Below are 24,046 nucleotides of genomic sequence, written 5' to 3'. Positions count from 1 at the left end.
AGCCCACGTGGCCTGAGGGTCGGGCATCGCCTCAGGCGTGCAGCCCAGCCCAGTGTACTCTGCGCCACGTTGCTCCCTCTGCAGTGGGCCGGGGTGGGGTCCCCAGAGAACGGCAGTGCCTCACAGAGTCTACAGTGTGGGCTGCGCCGGCAGCGTCTGCCATGACACACTCGTCTCTCCCCACTAGGGTCCCCCCGAAAATGAAAACCTCTACAGAGGTGCCTCCGCTGTGGAGTGGGGCTGGTTCTTCCAAGGTGCGGGTCAAGGGAGGAAGCAACACCCAGAATGAGCGGAATTGGAATGTTCTGGAACTTGGCTTCCATATCATTGTAAAGCACAGATGACACTGGAGAGCGTGGCTCAGGGTAACTAAGGCATGGACCAGCCCTGGAGCCACCAGTCGGGTGGAGACAGGGTGGGTGGGGGGAGGGCAATGCCCTCTACACCACGGGAGGGGACGGGCAGCAGAAAGGCTGCGTGGCGGTACAGTGCCCCACAGCTGTGTTCGGGGTCAGTGGCATTTTACACGTCGAAGAACATTTTTAACTGAACGCTGCTACTTTTCCCCAGCTGGATTCATGCAATCATATTCATGCAGTATATTCATGCAACTTGCCTCAATTACACTGTCTGGGGACAGCTCGGTGACCACTAATCCCCTGATAAAGTATTGTATAAGCAAACTAACTCAGAGAAGGATCACACAGGATCGTGAATTTCATGAGCTCCCCCTGCAGTGAGAGGAGTTGGGGTGCTTGTCCCCCCCCAGGAATGGGCAGCTGGCTCTGACCTGTGTCCTAAGAGCGGGTGTGGCTGCCAATTCCTTCCCCCACCAGGGTAGGTGCCATTGCACGGTGGGCACACCCGGACCAAGTGACGCCTATGCATCTCACCTTCAGGTAGCTGGAGCCCCACGCGTGCCCAGCGTACGGACACAACAGGAAGGTGTGCAATTACAGGAACAAAAATACCCCAAGGAAATCAACACAGGACTTATTAATATCAGACCCGCAGGTGACAACTGTCAGACAATCGGTCAACAAGGGGCGTCATGTCAGGGTGATCCCCACTAACCCGTTCTGATCTTTATGAAGTGTCCTTCTGGGGGGTCTGGGTCGTCAAACACGAGGGGCAGTCCCTTCCCTTTTATTAGCAGCTAAGCTCTTTATACTTTGACCATATTGCAGCAGGTTCGAAGTCTAAGCTTTATTGTCTTATGTTATTGAAAACCCAGATTCCGGCAGGCTTCTCCCTCAGGTCACGCTTTGTCTGTGAATACATCCTCATTTTTCCATGTACAGAGACCGTCTGGAGAGAGGCAGAAAAAGATTATGACTGTAATATACTTAAATCCAATTTATTTGCCTGGCCAGAAACTTGCACCCTCCACAATTGCTTCCTGCCCAAGATGTTGTCTTTAATTCTATGGTGACAGGGAGAAGCATGCAGTGACAGCTTCCAGCAGGCACAGGCAGAGAAAGAAGGTGAGGGTCCCGAGGCGTCCAGGCCAGGGGGTGACCAGAGGGCCTTAGAGGGGACTCCAGCTACTGACTGAAGCGTCCAGTTCAGACCTTCTCATCTGTTTACAAGGAAGATGTCCGCAGCCACGTGGCGTTCACTAGACGAGAACAACGTTCGTTAGAGAATAGTGGGTCTGGGCACGACCAGGCTTGGCCCTGTGATTCCTGCTGCAGTCCCTCACTTGTTTTATGTCATCTGGAGAAGCTCTTTCCTGGCTGTTGGGTTCTGCCCAGGTGTCAGCCCCATGAGGACGGTCCCCCAGGGCCACACGTTGGGTCTTGACTAGTCTGTGTTAACATTCCCTCTAGATGTTGCCTCTGGGCACAGGCTCTCAGCCTGGGAGGGCGGAGATTTGGGAGAGGTGCTGCAGCATCCTAAATGGGGTCCCCTCCTTCCCTCCAGAGAAGGGCAGAGTCTATGAAATGTGTCCCACTTTGGAGGAGACAAGTCTCCCGAGCTGACACCTTGCCAGAAAGACGCTGTGTTTGAGACAGATGCAAACAGCACCCACAATGCGGAGTGCGGGGGCTTCCAGAGCCTTATGTCTCAAGGGTGCAGCCAGGTACCCTGGATGGCGTCAACCCCAGAAAGGGAGGAAGACGGCGGTCCCTTCAGCAGGTCTGTGGTGGAGCTCAGAGGGCAGTTTCGGACATAAATCCACACACAGGAACAACTCTTAGGAGGGCAGCGAAAGCACCAAAGGGCAGGGCGCTGCACACACGGACAGGTTCTACCTAGTTCTCTCCTCAATGACTTCCACACTTATCACTGTTACCAAGTCATCAAGGCCAGTATTTTCATCAGCCCTAAGTATCAGAATTTGAAAACATTCTTGCCAACTTGGTGGGAAAATGGTACCTAGCAGATTTGATTTGCACTTTTTAACTAACGAGGTTTAGCATCTTTTGCTGTAGTAAAAAATTCAAGTACAATGCAAGTGTCTGTCACTGGACGCCAGCTCTGTGAATTACTGGGCATCAGTCAGCGTAAGAATACGAGGATCGTAAATGACGAGCCAGACCTGTGCAGGGACTTGTGCTCCCAGGAAAGACTCTGGGACACACTGCTAGGGAAAGGGAAGCTGCAGGTCCTTTGTGCGTCTTTTAAGTAGGCTCCACACACACTCCCCCATGCACACACGCACACATGCACCCATGTGCATGTACACACACACACAGACGCACACTCCTGCAGGCCGTGTTCTGGGCATCAGGTAGGCAGACAGGAGACGGGACCAGGCCAGCGCGAGGGTGGCTGTCACTTCCAGGATTTCAGGGCTAGTGTTTGGGCAAAGTCACACAGCGTGTGGGTCGCCAGATAGGAGGGAAGCCCACCTAGGACAGTTTAAATGGAGCTAAGTTAACTGACAAGGAAATACATTAGGAAGTGAAAAGTCTGCAGATTAGACTGGTCACAGCCCAAGAAGACTCTGCCAGTGGGTAAGTACACACGCGTTCCTTGAGCTCCCTTCTTCAGAGGCAACCATAGCATCTGCTTCATGCGCAGTTTTCTGCACAGTGTTTCAGGCTGCAGCCTGGGAGCTTCCTGGAGCGTCTGTGCTGCCCATGTGAACAGGACCAGGCCCTCTGTATGGCTGCTTGCTCTGCTCCCTACCAACTCACCTGAGCGACTGAAAAGCATTCTTTCTGTTTTGCATCTACCCCTCTGTTCTCAGAGCCATAACTGCTCACAGCCACACGTCTTCATCATTCCAGCCTATGTTTAGAAAGCCTACGCAGAGCCAACGTGAGAAGGCAGGAAACTGGAAATGAAGGAAGGTGGGCAGACCTCATCACTTGGAGAAAAATTAAACTTGAACTGGGTGTCAGATTGCACTAGGGAATCACTGTCTATTTTGTTAGATGTAATAATGGTGTAAGTGATGCCAAAATACCCTTCCATGTTAAAGATACATACTGGAGCATTTAAGGATGAAATAAAATGATATCCTGAATTTGCTTAACATATTCCAGAAAAAAAGTCCTAGGGAAGAGAGAGAAAAGGCAACTGGCCAAGAGTTCACAGCTGGAGAGGCTGGTGACACGTGTGACGTGTGGGGAGCCATCTCCTGGTCTCTACTGTTGAGCGTGTCTGCATTTTCCCTAACAATCAAGTTTTTTGAAACAACTACCAATAGTAAAAAATAAATAAAAAAAATAAGGAAGCGATCAACATACTTACAACAAAATAGATATCATTATTTACAAACATGTTGGTATTCTTATAAAATCCAAGAGGATTAATTTGTTAAAACATTAAAAATAATTAGAAGGTTTATCAGCTGGCCAGATACAAAACACATTAATATGAATCTAAAACTCATGCCAAATACCAGCCACTGGAAGGGAGAGAAGGGGGAGGGAGGAGGAAGGGAATGGCGGGGGGGATGAGAGAGGGGGAGGGGACAGGAGAGAGAACTTGAGCGCAAGTTGGATGCTTTCCTCCGGTCAGACCCACTCGCCACACCTGGATGGAAACTGCGCCAGGGGACCCTTTGAGGACCAGATACAGGGACCGGCCTGGGGCTGCTGCCACAGCAAGCTAGCAGGGCTCCAGAGGGCATGCTGGGACTCTGGCTCAGGTGGGGTCACCCCTGGGGTGGACGGGAGGCTCCCATGATATGAGAAACCGAGCGGGGGCTGCAGTTGAAGGAATGGGGGGGTTTTCTCCAGAGCTGGAAAGAGGGGTACAGCCCACACCGCCGCCCCCATCCCCACTCGAGCTGTGCTTGCCCTCCCTGCCTGCCTGTCCTTCCTTCTCCTCCCACCTGCACCTCCACCAGCTGGGGAGACCCCTACCGCCAGGGCTGTGGCCTCCAAGAAAAGGGGCTTCATTGCTCTTAGGACACAGAAAGGCCTCGCTTGGGACTCAAACTGCAGCCGGACACAAAGGGCTAATTCGGGGGACTGAGCCTTTGGATCTTCGGACTTGTGTGGCTTGAGTGGAAGAAGTGTACGTGACTTCTGGTGGGATCAAGCGGGGAAATCCCAAACCCAACAAGCAGGCTGGCTCCAGTTTGGCCACTGACCGGCTGTGGGCCTCAGGAAATCACAAGCTCCTTCTGGGCATGTGCCCGGGCCACCTCAGAGGGTCTCTGTCCCCCAGGAAGGACCTCCTGAGGCGTGTGGGACAAGAGCGGACTAGAGAGGCCATTACTGGAAACATCCAGGGGCGCCCATCATGGGGCAAGCGGGGCCCAGCTCGGGGCTGCCCGTGACCCCGTCATTGGCCTGTGGCGTGGTTGGGAATGTTGAGTCCCCGTGCCTGCCCCACAGAGGGCTGCCAGGACCTGGTCCCCACACCCCAGCCCTTGTCTCTACTGCCCCTCTACTTACTGGGCTCCAGAAGTCACTGGGCCATGTGGAGCCAGGCGCGGGGTGCAGAGGGGGCACAAGCGTCCCAGCACTGCCCGTCCAAGTGAGCAAAACACGCCTCTGGAGAAAGTTTTGGACATGACCTGGGGGGTTGGGTTTCCTGGAGGGCAGGGGCCGGCTTCCTAGGCCCAGGCCTGGCCACTGGGGACTCTGATGGTGGTTCCCTACAGAGCAGGCTCTGGGGGAGGAATGACCAGGTGCTCACAGCTCCCCCACACAGGGGCTCTGCTCTCCCCGTGCTCTCACAGGACTTCCTTCCTAAACCCCTACAACTGTGATTGGCTTCCAGAGCTAGGCTCTGCTGCCAGACTCTCCAAGCCCAGAAGGGAAATCTGCACGTGTCAGATGTTGGTCTGACGCTAGTCGATAATTAAAATGGCACAGGCCCCATCCTGTGCGTCTGATGAGAGAGCAGCAACAGCTCCTGGGCCCTGGGACACGGGGCTCAGCCTTTCTGCGGTCACCTTTGGGCCACACCCTCACACACGTTCATTCGCATACGAGCAACGCCCACACGGCGCTAACGCGTCCAAGCCTTTACTAGAGAAATGTTTGTATTCCGTGGAATTTTCATTTGAAGCAGAGGTTTCAAAAATTGAATGCAGACAAGTAAATGTCATTAGGCAACCACGGCATGTCTAGTCACAGCCCGCACTGATGGAGATGAAGTCACCACTCAGAAGGCACATCCCTGTCACAGCAGCGTGGCGCGTGCCCGTCAGCGGCTGGGATCCTGACTGCAAAAGCTGGCACCTCGTCCGCTAATCCTACCAAACGTGCTTTCCCATATTCTGAGGCCCACTGATAAAGTAGATTGATACAAAGAAGTTATAGATTAGATTCTGCAAAGGACGTTTTCCCAGGAAATCCACTAGCGCCTGCTTTCGTTTCAGGGGCAGTATCTCATTTGGTGATATTCTGTGAAATGTGCTTAGGCTGTTGGAGCAGGAAAGGCGGATGAGACCGCACCAGGGGGATCTGGCAGGGGAGGCTCCAGAGTGGCCACCTTGGGAAGCCCCACCTGCCGCCCCACCTGGTACCTCCCCCACCAGGACCTGCTCCGGAAGCACCAGCCCAGAGTCCACTCGTCGGAAGGCAGGCATTTGGTGGTTCTCACTGCAATGCATTTTAATTACGTGTGACATAAAAAGACCACCTACAGATGAGACAGTGCTGCCGTAAGAGTCTCAAGGTTACTGTAGGGAATACTTCATAACCGAAGTGTGTTTTCCCCAAGGAGTTATACTACCATTTGATTTAATTTTTAATTTTTACATTTTAATCAAAAATAGATCAAATGGTGGTGGTCTCTCTGGGGAACACACTTCAGATAGGAAGCTGGCCATGCTCCTTTAACTATGGAAAGCTGCCATCTCCGAATAAGTCACCGATAGCATGGCTGCCAGCTGCCTGAGAGGGACTGGGCGTGTTTCCGGAGGAGCAAGGCCACACCTGCTCCGACCCCTCGTGAACTTTAAACAGATGAGAGGCTGATTTAATCCACACACCTCCATACAGCATGGGCCCTCAGCTCTCCTTGCAAGGCCAGGTGTGTCTCCCAGGGAGCATCCCCTTGTCTGTCCAGGGTGCGGCTGTGGGCAGTGTGAGTCAGCGCTCAGGTGTGTGTGTCTATGTGTGTGTATACCTGTGCACACTTGCTTTTCAAGGCTCTGCGCTCAAAAACAGGCAGTGTAACTTTTTGACTATCAGGAAAGGCACACACATTCTTATCCAAGTGCTTGCAAGGGAGAGGTGTGTTTTCCATCTATGATGGTCACTTGGCTTGTCACATCACAGCTCAGAGGTTGGCCTAGACTACTGCTGATATCCAGGAGGGCTTCAAAAGCAGCCACCCAATCCGCTGCGTGACCCCAGCTGAAGGTGTGACCTCAAATGACCCGCCGTGTGACCCCAGCTGACGCACACTGTGACCTCAGATGGCCCGTGACCCCAGATGACACACAGTGTGACCTCAGATGGCCCCATGTGACCCCAGATGACACAGTGTGACCTCAGATGACTCGCTTTGTGACCCCAGCTGACGCATTGTGACCTCAGATGGCCCTGTGTGACCCCAGATAACACACTGTGACCTCAGATGACTGGCTGTGTGACCCCAGCTGACGCAGTGACCTCAGATGACCTGCTGTGTGACCCCAGCTGACACACTGTGACCTCAGACGGTCCGTGTGACCCCTGATGACGCACTGTGTGTTCCGCAGCCTTCCTAGACCTGGTGTGCTCATCTGTCAAGTGGAACCAGGCTGGGATGTGCCCATGGTGGTGGTGTGGCGACAAGAGCCAACGGCCATGCCAGAGAAATACGGCTGCAGGGAAAAGGCGCTCACTGACGTGATCTTGTTAGCGCCACTGCTACCACATGCGTGATACAGACAATCTGCTCTCTCTCCCTGAGGGTCAACTCAGGTTCCTGAGGGTCTGGACGGTCTGTTTAAGGTCCGAGGGGCAAACAGCCAGCCCATGGGGGGGGCCCAGGGCCTGCAGAGGCTCTGCCCTTCCCTGACGCCCCCCCACCGCCCCAACAGGGCCCACAGCTCTGCGTCCTGCAGCATCTTTCTCAAGGACCTGGGTCTCCCTTCTGTGAGTCACTTCTGACACCTACACTTCAGGGTTCCAGGCTGCCCCACTGCAAAGCCAGGCTCCCACAAAGGAAGAGGGCCTGGGAAGGTGACAGAGCATAACCACTTTCTCTAACGGTGGTCCCTGCACAAGCTGAGATCAGTGACATGACGGCCACATCCACATAGCTCTGGAGATGTGGCCTTGGCCTCTGTGGCCCAAGTCAGGGGTGTTTCCCACCTCCCACCAACATCATTTACACAAAGACCCACGGCATGCCTTTTTTCTGATTTAGCTCTGGGGAAATAATGCTCTTTTTCCTGAAAAACAGGTGTGCTTCCTTTGTGAGGGCCTTCGGGACACTTGGTAGACGTCTCTGTGACGCAGAAGTCCCTGCTCACGTCCGGCAGCCAGGTTTGGCCCCACTGCCCTTGGATTCAGTATAATGGCATTCGTTTTTTGCCCCCATCTCTGTGGCTCGTCACTGAAGGGCTCCCTCTCCAAACTGGAGGACAGACAGTGGGACCAGGGAAAGGCTGGCCAGGCTGCCTCTCCTCCCTGGGCCCCCCCACCAAGGCCAGTGGTGAAGCCTGAGTCTATGGGCGTCCCATCCACTGGCCAGTAGGGGCAGGCTGGTCGGGAGCAGGTATCCCCTTTCCCTGCAACCCACATCCTCCATGTTTCCCATCCTCCACGTGTCGCTGCCCTGGGCCCATGGCTTGGCTGGACTGGCTAAGTCCCCAGTGCCTGCTGCCGGGGCCCCATGGCCCCTTCTGTTTGTTCCGGTTGGGGCTATGGGACAGCTGTGCGAGCCCCCAACTCAGGACACAGGGTGAGTGGCTTTGGCTGCAGTTCCAGACCCAGGGGGCCCAGGGGAGGTGAGGCCTGAGGGCCCTGAGTCAGTTTCAGGCTCCAAGGGCCACCCACTAGTTTACTGACTTTTCTCACAGACCAAGCACTGCAGAGAAACTCACAAGTGAAAGAGCTTGGGAGGCGTTTTCTTTTCTTTTTCTTTCTTTCTTTTTTTATTATGATTATTCGCTTCAGGTGTACAAAACAATGTACTAGTTAGACATTTACACCCCTCACACAGTGATAACCCCCTTCCCCAATCTACTGCCCCTCTGACATCGCATAGTCGTTACATTTCCCCTGTCTCTATTCCTTATGCTGTACTCTACTTCTTGTGACCATATATATATATATATATATATATATATATATATATATATATACACACACACACACACACACACACACACATATATTATATAAACTTGTAGTTGACATTCATTATTATTCAGCTTCAGGTGTCCAGCGCAGTGGTCAGGCATCTACACCGGGAGGCGTTTTCTTAATAGACTTTACTCCTAATGCAGAGGCCTGGGCTCCAATCCTCAGTAGGGTCCCAGGATGTCCCAGAGGGTGGGGCAGGGGTTGGGTACAAGACCTGGCCTGTGGCACGTGGAGGCTTCACTCTGCTGTGTCAGGGGCTGGTACCCGGCTCTGAAACAGAAGCCATAGCCACGCCCACCGTGCGGCTCAGGCTTTGCAGTCACCTTGTTGTTTGTTTTTTTGCTACCAAGTTGACAATTCCTGCTCGACCACATGAAACGGGCGCCACTAGCAATCCTGGAGGGAGAGCATCCCACGAAGGGGCCGAGTCTGGGGTTTAGACTTTGAAGGCTGCTGGTTTAGAGCTTGAATATCACTGGAAATATTTAAAATGTGAAATGAAAATTTCAAGGTGTTCAATTATGTATTGTTGCGGAAGCGAAGCAGAGGATGAGGGATTATGGCGACATTTAGGAAGTGTCTGTCCCTTAGTGGTTAAATCAAGGGTGATTTTATAACTCATGGCAAGTGCTGGGTTTCCAGGCCCCTGCCGTGCGCAGATCCACAAACTGGAGAGAATCACCCACCACGAGGACGACCACGATACGAGGAGGCGCTGAGAGGCAGAGCGCGGGGCTTGGGACCAGGAAGCGGGGGTGCGCTCTGGCCTGAGGAGGAGGGACCCCGGAAGCTGTGGCTGCCCGATCTCAGAGCCCTTAGGCCTCCCTGGGTGGGCACCTCCCACCCCTCACGGAACCTGCTGGCTGCGCACGCTGTCAGTATAATGGTGGCTGGGCTCCAGTTCAGATGCTAATTAAAAATCGGTTCCAACCGACTCCGTGAATACACGCTGAACCCTCCTGGGTGCCAGGGAGTGACGGCTCTGGGGTACCGCACTGTCCTCCCGCCCCGTGAAACCTCACTTGGCAGCCCTGTTCCATTCTACAGTCTGCCTTTCTCATCGCCAAACGAGAATAGCACCTGCTGGGGCACAGGGGCAATGAACTCAGCTCCAGTGCCTGAAAGCCAGGGCATCGGGGGACAGGGACCTGGGCGACAGGACAGGGATGGCGGGTCCTGGGCTGACAGCCCACCCCTTGGACTGGAGTGACGTATCATCACTGAAATGTAAGAATCTTTTAAGCCACAAAATAAAGGCAAAATGGAAAAGAATACAGAGCGTAATCATAGGAAGACTACACATGACATTTTCTCCCTCAAATAACATAGGTGACCTGTGAATTAATGTGCGTAAGCAATCAAAGAAACAAGGGGTAGTGCTCAGATTCAGATTAGAAAATGTATCGGAGATTGTTTTATATACAGAGAGCATGTAGCAACCAAACAGTGTTTCACACACACCTAAGCTCTGGAGCCCTCAGCCCTGGTCCAGCACTGACCAGCAGTGTGGCCGCAGCCAGTCCCCTTGGTCTGGCTGCTCCTGGTCTCCAAGGCGGATGACTGTACCTGCCTGGTCTCCAAGGCGGATGACTGTACCTGCCTCCGGGCCGTGGGGGGCGGGGGGTGCTCCCCGAGCTGCCAAGTGCAAAGCATTCAGGATGGGCATGGACGGAGCCAGGGAAGCTGTGCTTGCAGACCTTAGGCCGCACTGCCAAGCCAACTTACTTCTCATTCAAAGTTAATTTCTGAAAGAACATTTTAAGAAATACAAAAACAGGAAAAAAATACACCACATAACAAATACCCATGTTCTCTCCAGAGTTAACCATTACACTTGGTCCTATTTGCCTTTGATTGTTTAATTAGTAAATCATGACAGTTGCAGCTGAAGTTCCTTTCATCACTGAACCCTCGATCCCTCTCCCCACCCCAGCTGGCTTGGCCCCCAGCACCCTTCCTGACCCCACAGATGCTGGAAGCCGAGGTGGGGCTCCTGTGCTAGTGACAGAGGGCACAGGAGCCACAGGAGAAACCTGGGGGATGAGAGCGGGACAGGACGGGGAGAAGCTGAGCCAAGGCGGCTGCAGCGCTGTCTGCGCCTGACCCCATGGGGAGCTTCGAAGGCTGAGGCGACGGAGTGGGTGTCTGTGCAGCCACACGGGCCAGTCGTCAGTTCTGGGCCGCCCAGCCCGGGGAGTGACTCTGACCCCCATGCGGCGATGCAGGTCACCATGGGCAGTGGCAGCACCAGCCACACCATCTCCCCAACAGTCAGGATAGTTCACCAAGGGAGACAACCAGCCCAGAGCAGGCAGCCAGGACCGGCCGGCTGGAGCCCGAGTCTCAGGCCTGGCCTGGCCGCAGACGCTGCCCGGGCAGGTGCAGCCCCCAGGACCAGCCTCACACTTACAAGATGTGCCTTTGAAGCCCTCTGACTTGCTATTGCAGTCTCACTATGCCAGTCCAGTCACTCGGCACTGTTCCCCTATCAGGCGTGTTCTGATATCCACAGCTTCGTGGATAAGTATTAGTACAGCATTTGAAAATTCTCACACTAACTCTGAGGAGAAAAATACATGTTCTAAGAATGTTCTCTGAACACGTCTGCTAATGCCAATCGAATACTGGGGGCAAGGGGTCATTCATATAAACATCTGCCGCCAGACATGAGGCAAAATGTACTGATGGACATTCAGTTTCCGTATCTTGGCGATTGTGAATAGTGCTGCAATGAACCTGGGGCTGCTAATATCACTTCCAGATCCTGATTTCAATTCCTTTGGCTGTACACCCTGAAGTGGGATCGTTAAATCATATGTTGAATTTTGTGATGAACCACCATACTCTCTTCCAGTAGCTGCACCATTTTTCATTCCAACCAACAGTGTACAGGGTTCTGATTTCTACACGTCCTCTCCAGCGCTTACCTTTCAGTTTTTTGGTAATAGTCATGCTAACAGGTGTGAGGTGATATCTCCCGTGGTTTTCATTTGCATTTCCCTGAAGAATAGTGATGCTGAGTATCTTTCCATGTACCTGCTGACAGCATCACACTTCCTGATTTCAAAATATATTACAAAGCTACAGTAATCAAAAAACAATGTAGTAGTATAAAGACACGTGCTGACCAACAAAACAAAACAGAGCCCAGAAATACCTCCATGCATATACAGTCAAGTGATCTTTGATAAAGGAGCCAAGAACACACAATAGGGAGACGACAATCTCTTCGACAAACGGTGATGGGAAGACTGGATGCACATGCAAAATAATGCTGTTGAACCCTTGTCTCATACCACAGAAACAACAACTCAGGAAGGATGAAAGACTTAGACGTAATACCCGACACTGTTAAACTCCTAGAAGAGAACAGAGGAAAAGTATCACGACACTGACTGTGGTGGTGATACGCCATGGCTATGGCAACAAAAGCAAAAACAGACAAGCAGGACTCCACCAAACTAAAACCTTCTGCACCGCAAAGGAAACCATCAACAGAATGAAAGGGCAACCTATAGAATGGGAGAAAATATTTGCAAGCCATATATCTGATAAGAGGTTAATTTCTAAAATATATAAATAACTCAATAGCAAAAACAGAAAAACCTAAAAACTCCCTTAAGTAAGGATTTGAACAGACACTTTTCCAAAGACATACAAATGGCCACAGGTCATTTTTGATGATCAACAACTTTTAGGAACTGGAAGAGGCATTTATGACCCCTGAAATTAAATTTCTTCAGCTAGTTCAAACTAATTATTAAAAGGCTCATCAAGAATGTTTGAGGATTTCCGGTCAAGATGGCGCAGTAGATAAACGCTATGCTTAACTTCGCTCACAACCACATCAAAATTACAACTAACCTACAAAACAACCATCATTGAGAATTGCCTGACATCTTGCTGAACTGAAACCTTACGACTAGAGACGTGCAGAAGCAGCCACCTTGCGACTGGTAGGAGGGGCGGAGACGCAGAACAGGCTGGTCCCACACCTGGGTGTAACCATTAAAAACAGGGATATCACGGCTACGGAGGTCCCCCACCGCCTCGGAGGAACGAGTGGTCCCAGTCCCTTCTCAACCCAGGGTTTCAGTGCTGGGAAGAGAAGTCCCCATAACTTTTGGCTGTGAAAACTAGCAGCGATTGTGGCTGAGGGAGACAGAGGGCCGCTGAAGTCCCAGCTGCAACTCTTAACCAGCTCGCGCACAGACTTACCCACCAATGGAATCACTGGCTCTGAGCTCGAGCGCTGGGGGAACAGCTGGAGAGGCGGCAGGGACACAGGGGGAGGAACTGAGTTGGCGTCAGGGTGAAGACTGGAGGGGCAGCTTTCTCTCTGATGGAGGAGCTGGCAGAAGCCATTGCTTCTGGTGAGCCCGCCCCCGCCCTGCGTGCAGACGCACGCACGTATGCAGACGTCATACCTGGCTCCACCCTACTGATTCTAAGACCCCATCCCACCCAACTTTCGGGCATACCCACGCCGCTTCCAGTGGCTTTTTTGTATAAACTGCCTGCCTTAGCTCATGCTGCAGACTTTCCTAGGGTTGCTCAAAGGCTCATGGAACCCAAACAAGCAGCATCTGGCTTGAGCATGTCTTGTACCTCTGGCTGAGCTGCCCTACGCCCGGCACTTGTGGCAGCCAGCCTTGGTTCACGGTTTGGCCTCTCAAGGCACTACCAAGCATGGCATGGGTGGCGGCCATCTGCATATTTCTTTGTGGCTCCTGCTGAGTGGCCCGGGGTGGAGCACTGGCTGCAGGTGAACTTGGCCTCCAATGGGTCCCCTCCCAGGAGGCCCCAGGGCTGGCAGGCCCACCAGCCAGCTTCCAAATGAGCTGGAGCATCACCCAGCCGCCTCCCAGGATGACACACCCAAGGGGTGGATTGGATAGGCACCTGAGCCCTGCTGAGGCAGATCCTGCTCCACAGGCTCAGCCCCTGCACAATAGCTCCTCCACTGCAGTCAAAGCCAGTCCTCACATCCAATGAGCCTGAGGGTCAGTCCTTCCTATTGATGTGCAAATAGCAACCAAGGCTCAACTACCACAGGAGGGCATACACAACCCACACAAGGGACATACCTGGAATGCACCGCTCAGGTGACCAGGAACACTGCGCCACTGAGCCCCACAGGATACCTATTACATAAGGCCACTCTACTAAGACCAGGAGAAATAGCAACCCTACCTAACATATAGAAACAGGGAGGCAGCCAAAACGGGGAGCAAAGACACATGCCCCAAATAAGAGAACAAAGCTCCAGAAAAAACTAAACAAAATGGAGACAAGTAATCTACCAGACGCAGAGTTCCAAACACTGGTTATAAGGATGCTCAATGATCTCAGGGAGAACTTCAACAAGGAGACAGAAAACATAAAAATGGACATGAAAACATAAGAAAGAACCAGTCAGAAATAAAGAATACAATAACAGGAATGAAGAATGCACTAGAAGGAATCAACAGATTAGATGAAGCAGAGGATCAAGTCAGCAATTTAGAAGATAAGGTAGCAGAAAACACCCAATCAGAACAGCAAAAAGAAAAAAGAATCCAAAAAACTGAGGAAAGTTTAAGGGGCCTCTGGGACAATCTCAAGTGTTAACAACATTTGCATCACAGGGATACCAGAAGGAGAAGAGAATAAGGGATTTAGAACCTATTTAAAGAAATAATGACAGAAAGCTTCCCTAAATTGGTGAAGGAAACGGACATACAAGACCAGGAAGCACAGAGAGTCCCAAACAAGATGAACCCAAACAGGCCCACACCAAGACACACCATAATTAAAATGTCAAAGGTTAAAGACAAACAGAGAATCTTAAAAGCAGCAAGAGAAAAACAGTTATCTACAAGGGAATTCCCATAAGACTCAACTGATTTCTCAACAGAAATTTTGCAGGCCAGAAGGGAGTGGAAGGAAATATTCAAAGTCATGAAAAGCAAGGACCTACAACCAAGATTACTCTACCCAGCAAGGCTGTCATTTAGAATAAAAGGACAGATAAAGAGCTTCCAGACAAGAAAAGGCAAAAGGAGTTCAGCACCACCAAAGAAGTATTACAAGGCATATTAGAGGGACTTCTTTAACATGAAAAAAATAAAAAATAAAAAATGTGAATAATAATATGGCAATAACTACATACCTTTCAACAATTACTTTCAATGAATATGGATTAAACGCTCCAATCAAAAGATAGAGGGGCTGAATACATACAAAAACAAAACGCTTACATATGCTGCCTACAAGAGACTCACTTCAGATCAAAAGATACACACAGATTAAAAGGGATGGAAAAATATGTTTCATGAAAATGAAACAAAGAAACCAACAAAAATCAGGGGTAGCAATACTTATTCCAGAAAGAATAGACTTTAAAACAAAAGCTGTAACAAGAGACAAAGGAGGACCTAGTAATCCCACTTCAGGATATTTATCCAAAGAAACCCAAAATGCTACTTCGAAGGGACGTGCTTATCCATATGTTCATTGCAGCATTGTTTACAATGACCACAATATGAACACAACATGGGTGTCCCTGAGTTGAAGAATGGATAAAGAGGAGGTGATACATATATATAATGGAATATTGCTCAGCTGCAAACAAAAGAAAAACAAAATCTTGTCATCTGTGACAACACAGATGGACCTAGAAGGTATTGTGCTGAATGTAGTAAGTCAGACAGCAAAAGACAAATGCCATGATTTCACTGATAAATGGAATCTAAAGAATAAACAAATGAAACAGGAACAAACTCACAGATACAGAGAACATTTTGATGGTTGCCAGATGGGAGGAGCATTGGGGGTATGTATAAAAGTGGGAGGGATTAAGAAGTACAAACTGGTAATTACACAGTACTCATGGGGATGTAGGGTATAGCATAAGGAATATAGTCAATAATATGGTAATAACTATGTATAGTGCCAGGTGGGTACTAGTCAGAAGGATCACTTCTTAAATTATATAAATGTCTAACCACGATGCTGTACAACTGAAATTAATATAAAATATTACATGTCAAAAAAATCTTAATCGTTTTTTTAAAAGCAAAAAAAGTAAAAAATAAAGTTTGAAAAAATTGAGACTCAGATCATTAAACTGGCTTTCCTGAAACATGACGAAGTGGGCATCACCAGAAGGGTGACCAAAAAGGTCCTTTTAACTGATGCACACATTTGTGGTTGACAGTTGCATCTTCTCTTGTAATTTTATTCTTTTTAATAAAAGGTCATAACTACTTGTGATTTAAATCTGTGTAATTATGTTCATCTATGTAAATTTAGACGTCAGTAAAGAAATCTTGTCTGTCCTGAATTTGGGCTAAAGAGTCAGTGTGTATTTAGTAACAGTGTAATTGAACTTTACTGACCTGAGCAGGCCACTCGGATGGAGTGCTTGGGCTCTTGTTCCAGAAGGGCAGGCTGCTCCCAGGCCCCCAATGCTCCCGGACGCTCACCTTCACCATGAGATAAGGCGTGGGAGTGCTGTCACTAGCAGGACAGGAGAGCAGCGGAGGACCCGGGACGGGCTCAGAAGGGGCAGTTACCTTACATTGGGCATTTACAAGTCTGCTGGGCCTTTCAGCTAAGGTGCCTAATAACTGTTACAGTGACTGTCTAAGACGTTAACCCCAAAACACAACGGAGGAAACCATGGTCTGACCGAAACCCCAGCGGAGCCTGAGACAGCGGGGAGAAACAAACCATCAGGGATTGTGGGATGCAGTTACCCGTCACCTGATTACAGGATGTGTGCAGCCTCTTTCTGACCAACCAGCCCAGGGTTTCAACTGCTCTGAGCTGGCAGTGGATCAAACCTGCTTGTCCTCCTGGATCCATACCCAGCTGTTTGTCCACAGAGGACCTGGAAACTAAGGAACCTGATTTTGTGACGGCCACTGAGCAGCCCCTTCCCGGTGGTCACCTGATGGGAGGGCATTACTGGTGAGTTCTAGAGACAGACCGTTACTTATACCAGATATAAGCTGCGCGGTCCAGGTGGGTCCAAGACGAAAGGACGTTAGGTGACACCTGGCAGAAATGTACTGCAGCACTCAGAGCTTCAGAGTCAACTTCGCTTTCTATTGTCCTATTTTTTCTTGATCAGCTTTGCCGTTCTGCGCAACGCAGGGAAAGGCAACATGATGCGTGCAGCTGCTACTGTGTGGCCCTCCCCCTGCAACACTAATTAAATGAAGCTAGCACAGTCGTCACCCTGTGTCACTGTCCACTGCCCTGCCCTCTGGCAATTGCGCAAGGAGGCCCAGGAGTGCCGCCAACCCCCAAGGATGACTCAGCACGGTCAGAAAAAAATGGAGCCCCTCCAAATGGTTGTGAGGGATGTTCCCCCAGACGTGGGGGTTGAAGGGTCAGCCACAGCTCTCCATGACCATTTGCCCACAGAACAGAGGGAGGGGGGCATTGTCTGTGTCCCCACGTTGTCCCAGGGTTTCCAGTGACTGAAGGAAGAAGAGGAAGTGGAAAACCAGTGTTTAGTATTTGGACTGTCAGTTGGTGACTTATGGAAAACGAAGAAAAGAAACGCCGCCCTTTCTCACAGTGAAGGGAAAGACGAGTCACTGTTAAGTCTTGATTTGAATTTTCTACTGGGATAAAATACACGACACAATGTTCACCACCATAACCATTTCTCAGCGTGCATTTCACTGGCATTCAGCACGTTCACTGTTGTGCAGCCACTACCACCACCATCTCCAGAACTTTCCATCCTCCCCAAGTGAAATTCTGCCCTTTTACATAACTCCCCCCACCCACCGTCAGAGCCCTTCTAAGTTCGCACTAGACAGCCCTGTATGCCAACAAAGCTGCAGGAGAACAAATAGTGATCATGAGATAGACGTCGGAAATCCTCAGCAAATGTGTGTACATATTTGTAAGTAACGGACGGGCCAGAAATTTCTGAAGATGCTTTAAAATACACAGAACGTCAATAGTAGGCGTGCGCCAAGGGGCGTGGGCTGTGGAGACAAGGTCTGGGATGGTGTCCTCCCTGCAGCCTGTGCCTGCGGGGGAGGGGCTTCACGACAGGGGCAGTGGCAGTGGCAGAGGGCCGGGCTTCAACCTCCACTGTCACTGTCTTCCTGGGAACCTGGGTCGGAAGGGCTCTAAGGCCCGTGCACAGCTGTGCAACACTAGTACTGGTCCCTATTGACAGGCCGCGTTCTAAGCACCTCAAACACACCCGTGTGCTTTACTGCTCACAGCACGTCAGGAGTGGGGTACCGTTGCCCATCTATCTTCCAGACGAGGAAATGGCGGCTCGGGGTTAGAGTGAGGGGGAGGCAGAGTCGCAGGCCCGGTGATCCAGCAGGCATCACTCCTTCAGGTGGTGGACGCCATGTTTAGGGACCTCCCTGAGTGGGAAACGCTTTCCACACTAGGACCGGGGACTGCCTGCCTGCACGCCACAAAGCCCCCACTCTCAGTGGGTGACAGCGTCTCCTGGGAGCCTATCTGACGTGCAGATTCCCAGGCCCCTCCCCAGCACCCCTCCCACCCCATGACCCAGCTGGGGTCTGGGGATCGTGGGCCTGGAGGGGCAGATGCTGGGGTCCAAAGGGCCTGGCTGTGGACAAGTGACCTGGCCTCACTGAGCCTCCATCCTTTTGGTAGTGAGGGTGACTGTTCTCAGAGGGCGTTTGAGAGTTGACTACGTAACTCAACACAGTGCTGGCACACGTACTGCTCAGGGCCGAGCAGCTTCCTTCCTTTGCATTTGGGGAAAAAATGCACGACTGAGTTCGAAGTAGCTGTTTTCAGGAAATGATTGGGTATTAACGGTTATAATCAGAAAACGTAAGGCAAACAGATTAAGCTTAAAGTTAAAAGATCTGTATCAATAAAATGAAAACCAAAAAAAGAAAAAGGAAACTCTTAGACATATATAAGAAGTACTTATCACATTAAATGTCCTGTGTCTCTGGGTAATAAACCTGTCACTTATCCTGCAAACAATCGGTAAATTCAGCACAAGTCCAATCAATGTGTTTGTGGTTTTTATTTTTGAAATTTGACAAAACGATCTTCAAGTTGGTCTGGAAGAATGAGCACGGGAGAAGACCCGGAATATTCTGAGAACTAACAGGGAGAGGGAGCAGTAGCCCCTCCACGCAGCACACGCACTGGGCCTGGACTCACACTTTCCCTTTTCTGCATATGTTTACATTTCAATAAAGAGGCCACACACACACAGGATTACAGCCACCCAATGAGAAAGAGATGAAGGAGCAGAAAATAAAGTGCAGAAGCAATCCCATAAGCGGTAGAAGTGGGTTTACAATCAGAGCAGAAAGACGTGGTTAGGATAACTGGTTACTATCCGGGAGAAAAATGAAGTTAGATATAGCACCTTTATCCATCCCAAATTTGTACCTAGAGCAAAGTTTTAAATGTTAAAAATGAAATCACAATCATGCAAAAATATAGATGCATAATTTACATATCAATTTATTTAATGCACATACTGTTGGGGAAAGGAAGGCCTTTCTTGAATGATTCTCAGGCTAGAAACCAGCAAAAAAGAAGCCAACAGACAGGAGAGGTAAAAACTTCTGTGTAGCAAAGGATACTATAAATTTCATTGAAAAGAAAGTGAAAAGTTTTAAATTGGGAAACATTTTTGTAATATAGGAGACAAAAACAGATTAACGGCCTTAATATATGAAGAACTCTTAAAAATAAATAATGAAAAGACATACACTCACTAGAAAAGTGGGCAAAGCTGGGAAGTTCACAAAAGATAAACACGTGGCCAAAATCTGTCAGAAATGTCATGCAGGACACATAAAACAGAGTCAGCACCAAAGATCAGAATGGCAAGGGTCAAAAAAGAACTTTTGCCAAAAAAATCAGAAGTGAATCTAAGTGGGGCGGCCGGATAGATGGCTCAGTTGGTTAGAGCGCGAGCTCTGAACAACAAGGTTGCCGGTTCAATTCCCACATGAGATGGTGGGCTGTGCCCCCTGCAACTAAAGATTGAAAACGGTGACTGGACTTGGAGCTGAGCTGCGCCCTCCACAACTAGATTGAAGGACAATGACTTGGAGCTGATGGGCCCTGGAGAAACACACTGTTCCCCACTTAAAAAAAAACAAAATGTGAATCTCAGTAAGCTTCAGACTAACTACCAATTTCTAGGAGGTAAGAGGAGCAGGGGAAACAGGAGGGATGCAACTGCAAGACTCGTTTAAGACTCATTTCTCGAACACGTACCGCAAGGGGAAACGGGAGGGCAGGAAAGACAGCACCATGTCAACCAGTCAGATACACAGACCTGCTTTGGACCCCAATTCAAGTCAGTCATAAAAACCAAAATAAAATGGAAACAATCATTTATGAAGTCGACGAAGCATGTAGAAATTTGATAACAGATGTGATTTCGTAATATAAGGAATTACTGTAATTTTTGTTGGCGGAGTGACGATGATATTGTGATTGTTTTTTATTTTTTAATTGTTTATTTTTGTTTTTCAATTTGTTTTTCCAGGACCCATCAGCTCCAAGTCAGTAGTTGTTTCAATCTACTTGTGGAGGGCGCTGTTCACAGTGGTCGATGTGGGGATCGAACCGGCAACCTTGTTGTTAGGAGCTCACGCTCTAATCAACTGAGCTTACAGGCCGCACCTATGATTATGTTTTTAAATGTCTCTTTGGGACGGACACATGGAATAATTATAGATGAACTAATTTAAGACTGGGATCTGTTTCTCGTACGGGGGGAAGGGGAGGGCAGTGGGTGGGCAGGACCAGCCATGGGCTGACCGTTGTTGGAGCTGGACGACGTCTAAAGGGTTTCTTATACAGTAGTACGTTTTCAAACGTCTCCGTTGACGAACATTTCGGTTTTCGAATGCTGTAAACCTGGAAGTAAATGCTTCGGTTTTCGAACATGCCTCGGAAGTCGAACATGTCACGTGGCTTCCACTGAGTGCAAGATCCTGAGGCCTAGCTGTCGGCTGTTTTCGAACGTTTCAGAACTTGAACAGTCTTCCAGAATGGATAACGTTAGAAAACCGAGGTACCACTGTACTGTTCTGCCTATTTTTGTGTTAAAAACGCTCCACGTTAAAAAAAAAAAAAAAAGTGGCTCTACCCAGCACTGGAGAAATGGAAGGGACACGTGCTCTTGGGACCTTTCTAGAGGGCAGAAAACCAGAGTGTACTCTCTGACCCAGGAATACTTCTAGAATGTTCTTTTATGCGTACAATTGGGAAACTTTATAAAAACGTATGTGTAAGAATGTTTATGCAACGACATTTGTAAAAGCAAGAAGATACAGGAATGAAAGAAAACCAACTAAATGTGCATCACAGAGACGGGAGGGGCACCGTGGAGGTCCCCTCAGCGGAATACTATGCAGCCATTTGAAATGACAACCCAACACACATTTCCTGACACAAACATGTACATGCTGCCATTCAAAGCACGTACTTATGGGTGTGTGAGTTCACAGAGAACAAATTTTGTAAGGATACACATCGAAATATTAACAGTAGAACCTTTGAGTGATGGGATTATGAATGATTTTTATATTTACATCTCTTTTTTACTTATCTATAACTTAAAACTTTTTCTTTAAGAAGTACAGATTTAAGGTATAATTTTAAACGTGTTAAAATTTCTTTGGAAATAAATTATATTTTAAAACAAGGCAGAACACTTCAAGTAGTGTTAATATCTCCTCATTAACCATTTACCATGGTTTTGAATTTTCTGAGTTTTATAATTTGTTGGTTTAGAAGCCATTATAAACTTATTTTTGTGAAATGTTAAAAGGTGTGTGTTGATATTTTCACCCCTACACAGAAAACAATGACAGCTAATGATTGAAGAACTGAAAATTTATCTAATGGAAATATACATCCATAAATCCTGTTTCCTCAGGGTCTAAGAAAATGTCTTTCCCTCCTCTTCTGACTAGAAAACAAAGATGAAGACCTTTACAGGGCTGATCCCATTTCACACTCGTCCTGGGTGTGCAAAGCCTGTTTAGTGAGACCTGCAGGTTAGGCCTGTCGGGGAACCTGTGAGGACCTGTGGTCCTGCAGGGAGACGGTTTCTGTGGGGAGCGTGATCCCCCGGCTGCGCTGGCGCTCTCTTCCAGGTTCCCAGCAGGACGTGTGGTCCTGCCTCCTGCCTGTCCCACCAAACACTGGCCTGACTGCACTTTGCAGACAGAGGCTCCCCCACTTCCCTACGGACTGAAAATGGCCTTTTCCAACAAGATGGGCATACTTAGGGTCAGGGCTGTCCAAATGGTGGCCTGTCCCAGCGTGGGCTATCCTTGGGAAATGACGTTTTCCTACGGTGATTCAGGAGAACTTCCCGTGTGTAATACTCAGTTAGAAATGAATAAGAAGTACACAAGGAGGGCAGTGTGCCAGCAGGCTGAGAGTGGCAGGCTGGGTGGCTGGGGTTTGCTTTCCTTTCTGTATTTTCCACATTCTTCTACAATGAACAGGTATTAGTTGTATAATCATAAAACAGTTTTACCGAAACATTCGTTTTCCTCATATGTTTCAGGCTGCAGGGTCCAGAGGTGGCTGGGTGGGGAGTAGAGATCAAAGGTAGGCTGGAGGTGGGAGGCTACGATGGCCACTCAGGGGAGGGTGGGCCGGATCTCTGCTGAGGCGAGGCGGCCAGCCTAGGATGGACTCTGTGGGTGTACAGAGAAGGTTCTAGAAGCCTCGTCTCAGAGCATTCTTTCTGACCTCTACTAAACTGACTGAAAATGCTGAGGCAACGCTGAGGCCATATCTTCCAAGGGCCCACGGCAAGCTCTCCATGCTGAGCACTCTTTACAATGTAGGAACGGCAGAATTCATGATTAACTGCTGCTTCCCGCACCTCTGGCTGGCTTCCCTCCCCCTTCCATCACCTTCACGCTGTTACAATCTTTCACGTCCTTTTGCTTTTTCAGAAAAGAAGGCCTGCTTGGCTTTGAGGGGCTTGCAGCGAGGGGTGGGGGCAGAGTGGTCACCAAGGCCTTGTGTTATCTTCCTGAGTTTCATGCAACAAGCCCTGTGAGTCATCGTTCCCATTTCACAGACGAGAGAATGAGGCTCAAAGACTAATGACTGAGCAAGGTCACATGGGTGGATGCTGTGGGCAATTGGGACCGGAACCCATTTGCCGGATTCTAAAGCAGGACGTCTTCCATCGAGCAGGATTCTGCATGGGGCATATTCTCTACGAAACAGCTTCCGATTCAGGTAACGAGCTGGGGTGATCTGTGTGCCGCTCAACTACCAGAATACCTACCCGTGGATATGTGGACACTCAACCTGGGAATTTGGGGGAAAGGAAGAGCTGATGCACAAAAAGAAAATGTCGTGCACCTAAGACTTCATCTTTTCTGTAAAAATAAAGATGTGTATCTCATTTTGAAGAGAGGAGCAAAGTGAAGCTCTTTTAAAATACGTATTTTTAAGGCCACAATGTCAACACTTTCTCTCTGCCTTGGGCGTTCCCACATCTGTCACAGCTGTGACCTCATTCAGGGTAAATGTCTAGTGACCACCAGAGATGCTAGGGCAGGAGTGTGGCTTTCTTTCCTGCCACACAGCAGCATGCCCGGTGCTTCTGGATAACCTACACCACGGCTGGCAGTGTTCCGGTTTCCTTCCAGCACCCTGTCTTATGTCTGTCTGTCTTTCCAGCATGAAATCCCCTCTGGGACCACACACCGTGACTGTTTATGGACTGGACTCTTCAGAGTCGATGCTGATGGTTGCTCACCGCCAGAGACCCAGCCCACGTGGACAACACAATGAAAACATGAGAGCACAAGGGCTGCTCTGGCTTTATGAAGGAGGGGACCTGAGAACAGTCTTGTAACCCAGTGGACTGTCAGGACCTTGCCTCTCAGTGCCCAGGACATCGCAGGAAGCCTTCCAACACAGGGAAAATGACACCAGGCTCCACAGTCACACGATATAGTGAAAACCCAAGAGAAAGTGAGAAACTTCCATTTTAATATCAAAGGGGTCCTGTACCTGATAATTCCAGTTAGAAAATTACACAGACTGGACACTGGAATTTAGCAAAATTCAGTTTAAGAGTAGAGAGCATTTTAAATACAAAAATAGGTCTTTTAATTAAAAAGGAACACACAGCAGCCCTGGATACATGGACAAAACCCCTGAAAAGCACAAAAGCGGGGCTACATCTGGATTTGGTTCCATAAGCCAAAGGAAGGAAGTTTGACAGTGAATGTTTTACACTTTTCCATGACGCCTGGTCTCTTTCTTGACCAGGACACAGCGAGAGGAGCTTAGCGAGCACCAGCGAGGTGCAGGCTCTGGGG

At 49.4% G+C, this 24,046-nt stretch overlaps 1 protein-coding gene and 1 long non-coding RNA gene across 2 annotated transcripts in view; one reads left to right on the top strand and one right to left on the bottom strand.

Moving 5' to 3' along the window:
* Positions 1-1,376: 1,376 nt before the first annotated feature.
* C16H10orf143 (chromosome 16 C10orf143 homolog) overlaps positions 1,377-24,046 on the bottom strand; it is a 50,153-nt gene continuing 27,483 nt past the window's right edge. The window contains exon 4 of the mRNA XM_033130520.1: positions 1,377-1,618. Within this exon, the coding sequence (XP_032986411.1) occupies positions 1,616-1,618 (3 nt within the window). The 3' untranslated portion in view covers positions 1,377-1,615. The remainder of the gene's footprint in view (positions 1,619-24,046) is intronic.
* On the top strand, positions 11,568-24,015 carry LOC117036000 (uncharacterized). Its single transcript, XR_004425306.1, has 3 exons — positions 11,568-11,597; positions 16,195-16,196; positions 21,336-24,015. It is a non-coding gene; the product is annotated as an uncharacterized LOC117036000 (long non-coding RNA).

The sequence above is a fragment of the Rhinolophus ferrumequinum genome, chromosome 16 (genome assembly GCF_004115265.2).
Source record: "Rhinolophus ferrumequinum isolate MPI-CBG mRhiFer1 chromosome 16, mRhiFer1_v1.p, whole genome shotgun sequence".
Lineage (NCBI taxonomy): Eukaryota > Metazoa > Chordata > Mammalia > Chiroptera > Rhinolophidae > Rhinolophus > Rhinolophus ferrumequinum.
Note: the sequence above shows the minus strand (reverse complement) of the source record. Positions and strands in the feature narration are given on the sequence as shown.